Below are 16,390 nucleotides of genomic sequence, written 5' to 3'. Positions count from 1 at the left end.
AATTTTCTTTTAGCTGCTAAGTCTTTCTCACACCACATTTTTCTTTGAACTTAGAAGTAACAATATCTTTAATGTTATTTATGTTTTGCAATGCATCATTTTCTTTGATCTCCCAATAGTTTAACCGGGCCCTTGTGTCTTTAATTATTTTGATGGTAATTTGCATAGAAATTTATAAAATATTTAATATTTTAAAGTGGATATTTTTTATAATATTAAAAATATAAAATATATATTATTTATAAAAAATTTAAATACATATTAAGAATAAAACTATTAATTTGAATTTAAATATATTATATATTAAAATTATTTATTTAATAAAAAATAAGTAACAATTTGAAAATGAATGGTGTATAATTTTGGAAGTTTTATATTTAGAATTTGGACATGTGTTATTAATAAAAACTCCAATATTGGTTATGATAAAATAAGTTAGAGATGCAATTGCTTTATAATTTTGAAAATTTTAAATGCAAAGGTTTAAATAGTTTTTTATTTCATGTTTTATTTGAAAAATGGGGTAGATAGGATAAATTTTAGTGAAGTTTTATTTGAGCATATATATTTTAATTTTTTATTATTATTATTTAATTATATATATTTTTGTTATTTATTATTTATTATTTAGTTTGGAAAAAAAATTCAATTTTTTATTATATTTGTTAGCTTCACTCTCACATTAAAAACAATTCTAAGTCTAAATAACTCAATTAATTAAAATCATGAAAGTTAGGATTTAATCTTACATTTCTAGATTGAGTTTGTTCCTCATGGTTAGGAGTCAGTTTAGGCTTAGTTGGTTGAGAGATTCTCTCCAACTAGTTAGGCTCCTAGATTAGTGTGTTGTTGAGATATTTTCTCAACCATAGTGTCCAAGATAGACGTACTATCTTGAGACCAACTTCTTCATGTATTTATTTGTACTATTATCATTCTTTGTACATTGGATTGATTAATAATGAGAATGTGAGGAATGTTGTAAGGCTGAGGCCTTTTCTTCCATGTATGGTTTTTCGATGTTTTTGGTATTATTTTATGTGTGTTAATTTTGTTTATTATCCTTCATGTGGTATCGGAGCCGTGGGCTCAAAACTTTTGTGAAATATGTATTCTGTGTAGAGCGTGTGGAGTGTTAAGTTTTTTGGCTTTTGGTTTTGGTTTGTGTGTAATTAATTATTTTTAATTGCAACACAATGACATCCAAGGAAGCATGGTTTTACGTGCATCTCGAGCCAAAGGGATGAACATTTGGGTGCAATTCTGCCAAGCCCATCCACTGGTTGTTGCATTTCGATAACATAGATCTAAACAGCCAGAGCCACCATTAGCATATTGTGCTCCAGCAGCTAATTGAATGCTCAACACCACAATCATCATCTTTAAATGAATGGTCTCCACTTCCAAATGTGAACCTCCTGCGCAATGGCATTTTGATTGATCGATCTAAGCCTGAACTTGTTTTAACAATCGATTGTTTGAACTCACACTTGTTGGCTTTTAGGCTCGCTTGATTGGTTGTTGAACTTGCTTGATTGATTACTGACACTTTGTGCTTTCTTGAAAGTACTCACTGAATGTGTTGATTTTTAAAAAAGGAAGGGTGTCGAACATTGTCGAGAATGCACCCAAGAGACAAATGACAAGTTCAATCTTAATGACTTAGTTGAAGACTTACTTGACTTAATGTATTCACCTTAACAATTCAAATTAGGGTGTCGGTTACAACCGAGAATGCACTCGTACAATTCAGTTAAAAAATGTTTATCTGCAAGTGATACAAAAAGTGTTGATGATGTTGATGTCGTCTTGGCTTGAAATGCTTAATTTTGTAGCGTCCTTAATTTTCCTGCTTTGATTACATGATGTGAAAGGTGTTGAATGGTGCTTGCTTGGAAGATCATCTTATCAAGTTGATGATGTGATGCTTTGTGCTTGTGTAATTAAGCTTGATTATAGGAGCTTGATTAAGAGCCCTTATACTTAAGCTTGCTTATGTGCATGTAGTTGTTTAAGCAATAAATCAAGGGAGCATGTCATTCAAACAACAAAGCAAGCGAGCGTGTCATTTAAACAACAAAGCAAGCGAGCGTGTTAAAATCAAGTGCAAAAGTTCACAGCACAACATCTACAACAAACGAGCCAATGTGAAGTCGATTGAAGCATTCACAAAGTGTGAGTGAAGCCATCTAGCAATCAATCATCTTCAAACGACTGTGAATTCTAGTATTCTATTCTTCAAGTGAGCATCAAATCAAGCTAATGTTTAACGCAAGTACAATAAACAAGTTCAAGCAAGCATGCAACAATCAATCAAACATCAAGCGAGCGAGTTCTACAAATCCAACAAATATTAAAAGCAAGCGAGCATGAGTTCCAACAAGTTCACATGGCGACAAGAATTCAGTTGTTAAAGATTCTTAACAATTTGATCCTCTCAACTGCTGAAGTCATGCTACAAATCAGCAAAGCAACTCTTGTTGGTATTTCAATGAATCTTCAACATGCACATGAAATGATTAAGTTTCTTCAATTGGAGTCACAACTTCAAAGAGATGAGTTGCAATAGAAGAGTGATGTTTCCAAGTCTTTCATCCGTACAGATGAAGGTAAAGATGTTGATTCCAAGTCACTGATCCAACCAACTTCAAGTGTCGAAGTGGTCCCTCATCCAATTCAACTTTCTTGCAAACCAATCATCAAGCCATGGGAAGAACTTCAAAGTAACAAAAATCCACGAGGATTAGGATATGACAAAGATTAAAACAACATGCATATCCCCAATTATTCTAAGCCGATCAACTTCATCAGTGCAGGGTTTCTTGATCAAATAACATCAACAAGCCATGAGAAAGTTGCAAACAAACAGAAATACACGCAAACTAAAGTTGCAGTCAAACCAAACTGCCTTCATTGTCAAAGAATCGGTCATCTGGAAGATCAATGTTTTGATCTCCATCCTTTTCACCATTGTAGCAAGTCAAATCATTCATCAGCACAATGCGGCAAACAACAACAATCAACTAGATTGAAGATAAATTATTTATGCATTGATCCCTGGGAATGGTCATCCACGGTCAGAAGATTGTATAACTTTTACAATCGAATTCACTCACACATAATGCAACCAACAGTAAAAATGAAGGTGGTACTCTCATGCAGTTGAATGGGGGAGTACACCAATGAAACACTCCTACACCTGAAGGGGTGGAGTTCAACAATAATTTGAAGAAGATTGTCTCTCCTTTCAGGTGACAAAGGGGGGAAAATGTCAATGAAATTGACAGTGGTTGTCAGACTGAAAGTCTCGACAACATCAGCAAAGCAGTCAATGAGAATTTTCATTAGCAAGTGAGCATCAACAAATTCGCTAGTGGGCGATCGCCAACTGATCCAGGTGGATCTTCAGATACAATGGCATGGAAAAGCTCAAAATTCAAAGTGGCAGAAAGGCAAGTATCTTGACATCAGATCGAAGTGCTCGTCACCCTGATTCCAACAGTGTGAATGACACTCCAATCCAAGTCCGGATGATGAAGTTATGGCAGAAAGAAGATTTCCTTGTTCCTTTGGAAAATGAAGCTTTTTCCTTAAAAAATGTGTTTTAAGCCTTAAAAGGGAAAATCGCAATTGGAGGGTCCAAAGGGCAGACTTAAGGCAGGCAGACGGGAACCCCCAATCAGCGATCTCTGATTAATCGGAGTCGGGGGCATGCTATGTGCGATATCGGGACTTTAGAACCAGTGACATGCGATATAGTGATTGCCGATATTGGTGTTGGCGATTGGTGTTGGCAGATGCCAAAGGCAGGACCCCTGGGCCGTAGCGATGCGATATGCCGATATCGCTGATATCGGCGATCGGCGATTGGCGATTGGCACAATCAAAGGAAAGACCCCAAGGCCATTATGATTTGTGATCAACATGGGCCCGATAGCTACATAGGGCCGATTTAATGGAATTTGAAGTTCGGCTTAAAGGCTTTCGGTCAGATTTTTCAGTGTATCCCGTGTATTATGGTTTGAGTAGAAAAGAGCTATTTCGGGGTTTAGTTGTGCCCACCGATCCTTCTATTCAAACGGCTGATATTATTAGACAAACAAACCCATGATTTAAGGGTCCTTGTAACAAGAAATGATTATAAAACCTGATGCACGCAGAGAAGTGCAGGGGGAGAGGATTTTTGGGCACACAGTTCGAGGCAACAGCTTGCAGGAGGGGCGATTGATCATTTTGTCTGAATTGGGCAAATTTTATATGGTTTCTGCCCTTCTCGATGCCACAAACGCAATGGTGCTATCCATTTCTCCATAAGAGTTCTCCATTTCTCAGCCATTTTCTAGAATGGAGGTATAATCCTCCTTTTATGTAACTGGTGATTGTATTCTCTTCTTTTCATGTCATTCAATGAATGAAGTCCTCCGCATTGATCGAGCAGAGCCCGGAGACGTAGTCCAAGTCGGACAAACTCCATTATCAAGTCTTGTTGTCTTCTTGTCATGCTTTACATGTTTCTTCTTCTTCTCTCATGTGCACATTAAATTTTTGTGTTAAGCTGCAATTTTCACATGTGATTCTTTTCATAAATATATAAGCAAAAGATCCCTAGATCAAGTGGTATTAGAGCAGGTCTTTTTATATGTGAATTGCATCTTTGTATGCTAACAAGAAACAGGCTCCAAAGAGGTGAAGGGGAACTAGAGCCTTTCGATCCCGAAGTAGGGCATGCACATCGAAGGAGAAACATGGCAGAAGATGAAGCTCATCTTGAAGAGGAGTGCAATTTCTGCAAGAACTTCTATTCAATGGTAGAGAATGTCAGTCAGTTGGTTTTAAGTCTAGAGAGAGAAGAAGGGAGAAAACCAGAAGAACAAGGTTCAGCACATGGAAATGTTGGAGAAGAACCCCCTCCTTCTCCTTCCGCAAGTGAAAGTTCTTCTTCCTCTCACCACCATAATCAAAGAAATCCCAGGGATGCGTCTAAGAAACCTTTCTTTAAATTAGATGTTAAATTTTATCTTCCCATGTTTAATGGTGAAAGTAACGTAGAGAAGCTTAATAATTGGATTAGGCAGATTGAGGTCTACTGCAAGATTCAACAGATCGTGGAGGATGAGGCAAAGATTCAGCTAGCCTCTCTATGGTTGAGCAGCACCGCTCTCGTTTTGTGGGAGAGCAAATTGTAGAGCAGTAAGAATGTGGGTAACCTCTTTTCCTCATGGCCTGATTTTATTTCTGCGTTAAAGGAACAATTTTATCCCTTGGGTTACAAGCAAAAATCATTAATGAATTGGCATTATTTAAGGCAAGGCAAAGGTCAAGATGTTGAGAGTTTTACATAGGAGTTTAGAAAGCAAGCACTTAATTTGGGTCTTGCACTTGATACACTTGAAGTAGTAACTAAGTACATTAGATCGTTGCATAGTTACATTAGGCATTCATTATTGTTGTTTGAACCAACCACTATTGACTAAGCCAGCATAAAGGAAATTCATATTGAGAACAGGGTCAAAAATGAAAGAGATGATCATTCCAGAAAACCACCGTTCAAACCTCCCAATGGAAAATCTAAAGCGAAATGGAAAGGAAAGGAGAAGAAAACAGCAATAGCCAAAGAAGGAGAAAGACCTTATTGTAATCACTACAAAAAGGAAGGTCACAATGACGATCACTGTTGGAAACAGCACCCAAAAAAGAGACCAAAGAAGTATGGAGGAAAAGGCAAGCAGAAGACAGTGGCGACTGCACAGCAAGACCTTGGATTCGATTCAGGAGATGAAGCATTAATCACAGCCGCCGGAACAAAAGGTACTCTTACACCTCATGTTAATTATGAATCACATGAAGGCACTAGTTCAGTAAATGTGTCCCTTCCTAATCGAAAGAGAATTGAACTGTTTCATATTAGAGTTGTCATAAATCATACTAAAGTAGAAACTCTATTTGATACTGGATCCCAAGCAAACTTAATTGCAGAATCCTTGGTAAAGAAACTCGTATTAGAAACAAAACCACATCCGAAACCTTACCCGCTAGGATGGATACATGATAAAGCAAAACTGAATGTAACCAAGCAGTGTAAAGTAAAATTTGTGATGGCTTCTAAGTTAGTGGATGAAGCAGAACTTGATGTGATACCATTGGATATCTGTGGCATGGTGTTAGGGAGTACGTATCTATATGATGGAAAGACAGTCTTTTTCCGTCATGGAAACAAATACCACATCACAAAAGATGGGGTAGAATATATAGTAAGGGATTGTCAAACTAAAATCAATGCTAGCCTTGTAAGCGCAGGACAAATGAAAAGGCTGGTGAATTATAGTAAGGGTTGCATGCTGATGGTTGTAAGGGAAAAAAATGCAAAATTAGCTGATGCTTTCCAGGGTTGTGATCAAGAACATAAATAGGAATTATCTGAATTAATTTCTAATTATGATGAGTTGTTTCAGGAACCGAAGGGATTACCTTCGAAGAGGGAAATCCAACATGAAATCCATTTGTAGCATGATGCTCCTTTACCAAATATTGGCATGCACAGGATGTCGACCATTGAGATGGAGGAAATCAAGAAGCAGGTGCAGGAATTGTTGGACCAAGGGGTCATCAGGCCAAGCACTTCTCCATGTGGCTCACCAATTATCTTAGTCCCAAAGAAATACAACACATGGAGGATGTGTGTGGATTACCGCGCACTAAACAAGATCACAGTGAAAAATCGTTACCCTCTTCCATGCATAGATGATTTATTAGATCAGTTAAAGAATGCTATCTATTTCACCAAATTGGATTTACGTAGTAGTTATCACCAGGTCCGAATTACAGAGCAGAACATGTGGAAAACCACCTTCAAGACCAAACAGGGGTTGTTCGAATGGATGGTGATGCCATTCGGACTTTGCAATGCTCCAACCACTTTTATGAGGGTCATGAATGATCTCTTTCGGCCTTTCATTGATGAATTTTTTCTTGTATATTTAGATGATATACTTGTATTTAGTAAAAATTGGAATGAACATGTGTGTCATGTGAAGAAAGTGCTTGATGTATTGAAGAAACAAAAACTCTATGTAAAGTTGTCAAAGTGTGAGTTCGGGAAAACCTCTTTGGGTTACCTAGGTCATATTGTTGGTCACGGTCAGTTAAAAATTGACCCCTCTAAAGTTGAAACAATTGTAAATTGGCCTAAGCCTACTAGTGTAATCGAGGTCCGCAGCTTTTTAGGTGCAGTCCAGTATTGGAGGAGATTTATTGCCAATTTCTCTGTTATTGCAGCACCTTTGCACACATTGACAAGTGTGAAACAGGTATTCCAATGGGGAGGAAGACAACAGAAGTCCTTCGAAACATTGAAGGAAAAGATCAGCACCACGCCAGTCTTAGCCTTACCCGATCTCCAACAGCCATTCGAAGTCGAAACCGATGCCAGCGATTATGCCATGGGAGCTGTACTGATGCAGCAAAAGAAGTCGATTTGTTACCATTCTTAGAAGTTCTCTCAGGCTGTGATAAACTATCCCACTTATGACAAGTAGCTTTATGCCTTGGTGCAGAGTGTGAAAAAGTGGAAACACTACCTGATCGGTAAGGAGACCATCATCCATACAAATCATTAGCCCTTGCAATACCTTCAGTCACAAACCAAGTTGCATCAATCTCGTCATATCAGGTGGATGGGTTTTCTTCAACAGTTTCATCTGGTAATAAAGTATAAGATGGGCACTAACAATAAAGTGGCCGATATGCTATCTCGCCCTCCTATTTTTTCTTATGTTATTTTGCATACTGCTTCGTTATCTTTTGAGATTTATGCTGAACAATATGCTAATGATGATGACTTTAAGGAGATTTATAAAAAATTAACCCATGGTTCATAGGTGGACAACTATCACTTGCAGGGGAAACTGTTGTATCACCTTGGCAAATTATGTATTCCCATAGGGGAAAGAGTACATGTGATTCGAGAGGCCCACACCTCTCTTGTGTCTGGACACTTTGGTGTCGAAAAGACTTTATGTCATGTACAAAGATTTTGATTTTGGCCTCATATGAAGAACATTGTGACTCGCTATGTAAAGGGTTGTGTGATGTGTTATGTTTCAAAGCCCTCTAATAGAAGACTTGGGCTCTACACACCACTCCCTATTCCGAGTCGTCCATGGGAAAGTGTGTCAATGGATTTTGTAGGAGGTTTGCCTTTGTCTAGAAAGGGTCATGACTATTTGTATGTCGTTGTTGACTGTTTTAGTAAAATGTGTATTTTAATGCCTTGTAAAAAGCAGATCATTGCAGAGAAGACTGCTTATCTTTTCTTTCAACATGTTTGGGTCCATTTTGGATTGCCCACATCGATTGTGTCAGATCGGGACTCTCGCTTTCTCAGAGAGTTTTGAACCAGCCTCTGGAAGATGATGGACAACAATTTGAAAAGAAGCACGACATTTCATCCACAAATTGATGGACAGACAAAGGTTGTAAACCGCACCGTGGTACACTTGTTACAAGGCTATTGTGGGAAACATCCTAAGTTGTGGGATGAGCATCTCCCATATGTGCAGCATTCCTACAACCAAGCAGTGCATTCATCTACACAACGTTCACCATCTGAGACATGTTTTGGTTACCTGCCAAAGGACCCTTTTGATATGGTCTTTGGAAGGGAAGATGACTCCAGTGGACGTAATGATAGGGACAAAGCTCAATAGTTCATTCAGCGAATCTAGCTGATTCACCAAGTAGTACAAGAGCAGTTGGAGAAAAGTCAAGCCCGTTACAAGGCTCGACATGACAAACAACGAGTCGACCATCAATTCCAGGTGGGCGACAAAGTGTGGTTCCGCATCAGCAAGGACATTATGAAGGGAGAAGGGAAGAAGTTGTGACCAATCCGGTATGGTCCATTCACCATTTTGGAGAATATTGGTAACAATGTCTTTTGTCTTGATTTGCCGATATATATATAGATGTACTCAGTAGTGAATGTGGAGAACTTAAAGCTGTATGAACCACCATTGATCATGGACACCGATGAGGTGGGCACAGTGCCTACAGTTGATGATTTTGCACCAAAATATCTTGATGAGTTACGCTAAGACATCATCCTTGACAAAAGAACCAGGACTTCACGGCGAGGAGATGTGGAATACCTTCGAGTTGGTTTCAAGGGGATGCACCCAAGCAAGGAAAAATGGTTGGAGAAGGAAAGAGTGAGGGAACAATTTCCTCACTTGCCAATTGACTACTAAAGCTTTTGGCTATCCAAAAGCTCCTCAATGGGGAGGATTGATCCAAATGGATCTTCAGATACAATGGCATGGGAAGGCTCAAAATTCAAAGTGGCAGAAAGGAAAGTATCTTGACATCAGATCTAAGTGCTCGTCAACCTGATTCCAACGATGCAAACGGCACTCCAATCCGAGTCCGGATGATGAAGTTATGACATAAAGAAGATTGCCTTATTCCTTTGGAAAATGAGGCTTTTTCCTAAAAAATGGGTTTTAAGTCTTGAAAGGGAAAATCACAATCGGAGGGTCCAAAAGGCAGACTTAAGGCAGGCGTACGGGAACCCCCGATCAGTGATCTCCAATTAATCAGAGTCGGGGGCATGCTATGTGCGATATCGGGCCTTTAGAACTAGTGACATGCGATATAGCGATTGCCGATATCAGCGTCGGCGATCGGCGTCAGCGGATGCCAAAGGCAAGACCCATGGGTCGTAGTGATGTGATATTCCAATGCGATAGGGCCGATGTGATACGCCGATATCGACAATCGGCGATATCGGTGATCAACAAATCAGCGTATCGGCGATCAACACAGTCAAAGGAAAGACCCCAGGGCCATTGCAATTTGCAATCAGCGCGGACCCAATAATCAAATAGGGCCGATTTAATGGAATTTGAAGTCTGGCTTAAAGGCTTTCGGTCGGATTTTTTAGTGTATCCCGTGTATTATGGTTTGAGCAGAAAAGAGCTATTTCGGGGTTTAGTTGTGCCCGCCGATCCTTCTATTCAAATGGCTAATATTATTAGAAAAACAAACCCTCTATTTAAGGGTTCTTGTAACAAGAAATGATTATAAAACCCGATGCATGCAAAGAAGTGCAAGGGGAGAAGGATTTTTGGGCACACAGTTCAAGGCAGCAGCTTGCAGGAGGGGCGATTGATCATTTTGTCTGAATTGGGTAAATTTTATATGGTTTCTTCCCTTCTCGACGCCACGAACGCAATGGTGCTATCCATTTATTCATCTGAGTTCTCCATTTCTCAGCCATTTTCTAGAATGGAGGTATAATCCTCTTTTTATGTAACTGGTGATTGTATTCTCTTCTTTTCATGCCACTGAATGAATGAAGCCTCCCCATTGATCGAGCAGGGCCCGAAGATGAAGTCCGAGTTGGACGAACTCCGTTATCAAGTCTTGTTGTCTTCTTGTCATGCTTTACGTGTTTCTTCTTCTTCTCTCATGTGCACATTAAATTTGTTAAGTTGCAATTTTCACATGTGATTATTTTCGTACATCTATAAGCAAAAGATCACTGGATCAATAGCAAAGTCAGCAGTGATCAGTTTTCACACCTAGCAAAAGCAACAGTGAGTTGTTGTTCAACGTCATCAGCGAGTGGACGATCATCATCAAGAAAATTCACCAGTGGGCATCATCAACATTTTGTTATTGGACAAAGGATGTTGATTGAAAGCAAAGGACAAATGGATCCTTTTGCAGCTTGGCACATGATGGAACTGTCAAGCGACATTCAGAGATGAATCAGACATGCAGCTAACTCATGGTCTCTTCATATTGCAGTTTCTTCAGCATCCAACTTTGGCGGTTTTTCAAGCAGTGTTCTTTTAGGATCAACAGTTTCAGCATGAGAACTTGGAAGATGGTTCCTGGTTCTTAATTTGGACTTTTCATTGAGGGGGGAATGTTAGCCTCACTCTCACATTAAAAACAATTTTAAGTCCAAATAATTAAATTAATTAAAATCATGAAAGTTAGGATTTAATCCTACCTTTCTAGATTGAGTTTGTTCCTCATGGTTAGGAGCCAGTTTAGGCTTAGTTGGTTGAGAGATTCTCTCCAACTAGTTAGGCTCCTAGATTAGTGTGTTGTTGAGATATTTTCTCAACCATAGTGTCCAAGATAGACGTACTATCTTGAGACCAACTTCCTCATGTATTTATTTTTACTAATATCATTATTTGTACATTGGATTGATTAATAATGAGAATGTGAGGAAAGCTGTAAGGCTAAGGCCTTTTGGTATTATTTTATGTGTGTTAATTGTGTTTATTATCCTTCAATATTTATAATATAATTATTTTATTTATATTATTATTATTTTATAGATAATATAAATTTTTTTGCTAGGTAATATGAATCTTGAAATGAGTGGGGTGTCTAATCTTTGGTTTGAATAGATGTGACATAAAGGTATCTAAACCATTAAAATCACTATGAAAAACATAACTAGGTTGAGCCACAACAACCTTTAGTATTACTAGATTTTTACCTATAATGTTTGGAACTAGCAACTCTTCCATTACAGGTTACATTAACAAAATGCTATATATCTACTCTAAATTAGTAAACATATATAATATAATTTATTAAAAATATAAATACATTAAATTTATTATAAAATTTAAAATATTTTTTCTTAAATAAAAAATTAAATTATAATGAAAAATAAAATACAATTTTATATAAAATTAAATTTAATATTATTAAAAATATATATAGTTTTATTAAAAAGAATTTCATTAACCAACCCTAAAAAAGAGATTAATTATAATTAAATATAATATATAATGTTATATTAAGACCATATATACTATGTTATTAAGAAGTACATAACTTCACTAAATGAATCCCAATAGTGAATACATCAAAAACTAACTTTTATGGATAAGGAATTAAAACTATCTCACCAAGATGAGGATAAATTTTCTCAAACAAAACAAAAAAAACTTCCTTTGAATGTTTTCTTTTCTATTTTAAAATAGAAAAATTTTAGGAAAAAAAGTATGATTTCAAAATTAAGAGGAAAAAAACGTGTAGTTTAATAAGGTGGAGGAATTGTTGAGAAAGTTATGGAAATTCCATTATATTTAGAGAAAATCTGGCAGGGGATTTTGTAAATCTAAATTATAAATTATAATTGTTAAACTTTAAAATTTTAGTTAAAATTTTAGGTATTCTAAATGTTTTTGATGGTGCTGAATCAATTTCCACTATCAAAAACACAATTTAAACGTTCGTTTAAAAGATTTTTTGAAATACTTTTGCCCATATTCCAACCACTTTTGGTCGTCTAGACAATTCCTTAGCCTAATTAGACAACTCCGAAAAAGTATGCTGTCTCAGAACTTGAAGGACAGGAAATTGATGAAAGCAAATCAATTCTAGTAGCTTCCCCAAATACTAAGGATTCATCCATAGAAAAAATTAACAAAATTACATGTCACTGATGGTGGATCAGAAAATGATTGTTCTGACCATCCTGCCATTCATCCTGATTCACAAGTACTCATCACAGATAGTGGATTAGAAAAGGGAATTTTCTGACCATCCTACAATTCATAAGTGTAATTCACAGATGACGGATCAGACTAGGTATTTTCTAACAATCTTATATTCATCATCATTGTTCAATAATGATTATTTCAGCAGGTAATCAAATAGTAAAACCTGAAACAGACAATTATGATCGCCCTTCTTCGCCAAGAATCTCTTGAACGAATTCTTCAATATTCTTATCGGAAGATCCGCCCTCCATCATCGCCTCCCTCGATAATGTCTTCCACCGTAGAGCGTTTTCTCTCAGTTCAACGCCCACATCAGTTTCCATAATCATCTTGATACATTTCTCGACTTCCTCCTTCCCCACTAATCCGTCTGCTGATCGTTTATGCAATCTCAATCCCGTCTTCCATTTCTCTGCGATGTATTTGGAATTAGTCGTCTGATCGGTCCACTGAGGAACCGCCAAAATGGGGACACCCAAGGTGAGGCTTTCCAGAGTCGAGTTCCATCCACAGTGCGTCATAAATGCAGCGGCAGAGGCATGAGAGAGCACTTCCAGCTGAGAACACCAAGGAACGACTAAGCCTTGCTCGGAAGTTTCGTACAAGAAATTCTCTGGCAGGCATTCTTCACTGTTGGGCGGACGAATAACCCATATGAAAGAGCACCCACTGGCTTTCAGCCCAAGGGCTATTTCATGAATTTGTTCTTTTGATAGAACCCCGAAGCTTCCAAAGGAAACGTACACAACGCTTGCAGGTTCCTTCATATTCAGCCAATCCTTGCACTTCGCGGCTTTCCACAAATGTGCACCATACTCTGTGTCGCTGGGATTCTGTGCGTCTAAGAAAGCCGAGGGTAAAAGCGGACCTACAGTGCGAATCGGAGCTATACTTTTCACTGAGTTTATTTCTTCCGATTCAATCTCCTGAAACGAATTTCCCAAAACCCATTTTGCCTCTGACAATGGATCGAACTGATCCATTACTAATCGCAGCAGAAAGGTGTAGACATTCGAAGGTTGCAGAAAGCTCGGCAACTCCGAGACGTTCAGCCGTGGCAATCCGGGGATTTCTATCTCGTTCATCGTTTTCCCTGCTCCGTCTACCGGGATGGCAGCACACAAGTTCCAAAAAAGAATCAAAATAAACTCAGATCTGTGAAAGATAAAGCAAAATTGACAAAAAGAAAGCATCGTGAATGGAAGGCATACTCAATCCTCTGCTAAAATGGTAATAGATGGAGTAAACTGCACAGGATTGCGTCCAGAAAAAGGCAAGAGGAATGTCAAACTTGTTTGCAACTTCAGAAACCCATGGAATGAAGGAGTCGTAAACGATGCAACATATATTGTTTCCTTGAGCGTTCAGCCTTTCTATGAGATTTGTTAAGCTGGGAACTCCCATCTTTCGAAACATCTGCATCGTCATTTCGAAGTCCTTGGAGCGGTCGAAATCCTGAGGAAGTCCGTCTGAGATAGTTTCGAACGCGAGTTCCTGAGAGGAGATTGATGCATCTTGTGCCTGAAAAATGTCCTCACGGCTGGCCTCCGTCATGACAAACGTAACCATAACCTTTTTTGAGACGAGCCGCTTGGCGAACTGCAGCATGGGATTGATATGACCTTGCGCTGGATATGGCACCACCATAACGCGAAGCTTGCTGTACTCCATCTGCCTCATTAAAGATCCCATGCTCATAAATTCCGGAGACTCGCCAAGAATAATTAGTGCACAGAGCCTCCAACCATTAAAATTCGCACTTGTCTGACTGATCCTTGTTGCTCTTCATGTGTACCTAATTTATTGAGAGGAGGCTGACTCAATTTCGCCAACGAACCACAAGATAATCTATATCTTCACAATACCTTTAATTTTCTCTACCAAAATAAAATCAATAATATCTCCGCATTACAAGTCTGAAGAAAATGAATACTTTAAGACCACATGTTATCTTCATTCCTGTGGATTAAACAAACCTACTCCTAAATAAGCGAGGAAAAAAGATCAGAGATTTGGCACCACTAGTGTTACTTTCAGCGATTTTACTTTTAATTAAGTTACCGTGACAGTTATGTATTTTGGACAATTTTTCTCATAAAATTTATCTTTTTCTTATCATAAGTTAGTATTATTTATATTAAATGATGGTAACAATTTTTACCTTTATTGGAAATAAAGTCTGATAAGTCTGATGTACACATTGATTAAGGTCTTATCATTTTGACCTTTATTGGAAATAAAGTCTGATATTTCTGAAGTACACATTCCGAAATACATATTCGGGGCCACAGACTCATCAAGTCGTAGCCCTGAGAGTAGACAGCGATTTTTCTTATTTCTACAGCTGCGCTTTCGAGAGCCACTAGGACACGCTTTACACGCACACGCTCCGCAAATTCTAAAAAAATTGCACAATAGAGGGCACTGCTGACTTCATATTCAGAAACGCGGCAGCATTGTTCCATAATTGCTCCATTTTCGTGCGCCCCCATCAGCTCAACTCAAAGTCCAGCAAGAAGGATCCCATAGCAGCGCAGGGTCGGACGGACCCTGCTCAGTCAACAGGTTTGGTCTTCCAACACTGCACCATGGATGGGACCAAAGAATACATGAAGGATTTCAGTTCCAATCCAAGCGTATATGGGCAGGTCGTGGAAGATGTATTCAAGAGCGGTTTTCTTGAATTCTTATTTGGGCAAAGTCATCAGACCCGAGGGGTGGATGCCCTGGAACGGATCCTTTGCTCTCGATACGCTTTTCTATGGCGAATATCAGAATTATGGACCGGGGGCGAAGGTCTCGGGAAGAGTGCCATGGTCTAATCAGATTTCCAAGCTCAATGTAGGACTGTATTCTGTTCAAAGCTTCATACAGGGTGATGAATGGTTACATTCGAGCGGCCGTAAATTAACTAAACGACGCCATTTTTAGTTGATTTATGGTTTTTTCCTACCCTGAAAATAAACACCGGGCCTTTATATTACCACTTCTGAGCAAGATTTTTTTAGTTGGTGTTTTGGGTTGTTTTCTTGCTTTTTATTGGGATTGAATGAAACACCTATGCATTGACTCTTGTCTTATTTTATGCTTATAATTCCTTGTTGCTTTGCAAATGAAACCTCATTTAAATATATTTTTTGAACTCGTACCATGGATCGTTTTATATCATTGGTACAACTAGTACGGATGCAACATTATTTGCTAAAAACCCATAGTGATCCCATATCAAAAAACATGAGCATTTAGAAATGAAAAAACATTTATTCATGCTCTTCATCATGATTAAATTCAAAAAGACAAAATGTTAAGTGTGAAGCCAAACCGGTGCACACTATGCTAATGCCGGCACCAACTTTCGGACACTTTGCCGTCCCAGCCGTCACCGCCACACTCGTGTCGAACCTACCACACCGCCATTAGTTTCTAGATCTCCATCAAAATCACATGCAGGATTCTAGATCTTCCTTCAAACCTCTATAAATTTGTAATTTCTCTGGCCAAGGAGTGCAAGCCAAGGGCCGAGGCCTCTGTGTGTGGAATGTGAAGTGATTTCTATTCTTTAGTTATTCAATTTATCTCTTCTACTGTTTGCTATTGTCTGTGATTGAGTATAGAATATGATTTCAGTAATGCTGCGGTTGCTCCATTGTCTGTGATGTTTATCTATTGTCAAACAAGTTTTGTTTCTGATGTGTTTCTCCGAACTAACATCTGGTATCAGAGTTGAGGGTTGTACGTGTGGAGATTTCCCTTTAATGTTTTTTTCTCGCTGTCTGACATTGTGTGTGATTTTTTTCTGGCTGTCTGAAACTGTGTGTGATGCCCAACCAAGAGAGTGAAGCGCAGATTAGCAGAATGAA

General features: G+C 38.3%; 1 protein-coding gene across 1 annotated transcript; it reads right to left on the bottom strand.

The window, feature by feature from the left end:
• Window positions 1-12,397: 12,397 nt before the first annotated feature.
• LOC149144319 (UDP-glycosyltransferase 74E1-like) lies at window positions 12,398-14,414 on the bottom strand. The gene is made up of 2 exons (XM_089447345.1): window positions 13,742-14,414; window positions 12,398-13,632 (listed from the first exon to the last, which is right to left on the bottom strand). The coding sequence occupies exons 1-2, from the start codon at window positions 14,226-14,228 to the stop codon at window positions 12,707-12,709; spliced, it is 1,413 nt and encodes a 470-aa protein (XP_089303471.1). The 5' UTR covers window positions 14,229-14,414; the 3' UTR covers window positions 12,398-12,706.
• Between the last annotated feature and the right edge of the window lie 1,976 nt (window positions 14,415-16,390).

This window comes from Pinus tabuliformis, chromosome X (assembly GCF_031772625.1).
Source record: "Pinus tabuliformis cultivar Carrire ecotype Pingquan chromosome X, CPIR1, whole genome shotgun sequence".
Lineage (NCBI taxonomy): Eukaryota > Viridiplantae > Streptophyta > Pinopsida > Pinales > Pinaceae > Pinus > Pinus tabuliformis.
Note: the sequence above shows the minus strand (reverse complement) of the source record. Positions and strands in the feature narration are given on the sequence as shown.

Coding starts and splice junctions, on each gene's coding strand:
- LOC149144319 (XM_089447345.1), bottom strand. CDS start 14,228: ATGAGCATGGGATCTTTAATGAGGCAGATGGAGTACAGCAAGCTTCGC. Junction 13,633..13,741: donor CCATTTTAGCAGAGGATTGA/GTATGCCTTCCA, acceptor CCATCCCGGTAG/ACGGAGCAGGGAAAACGATG.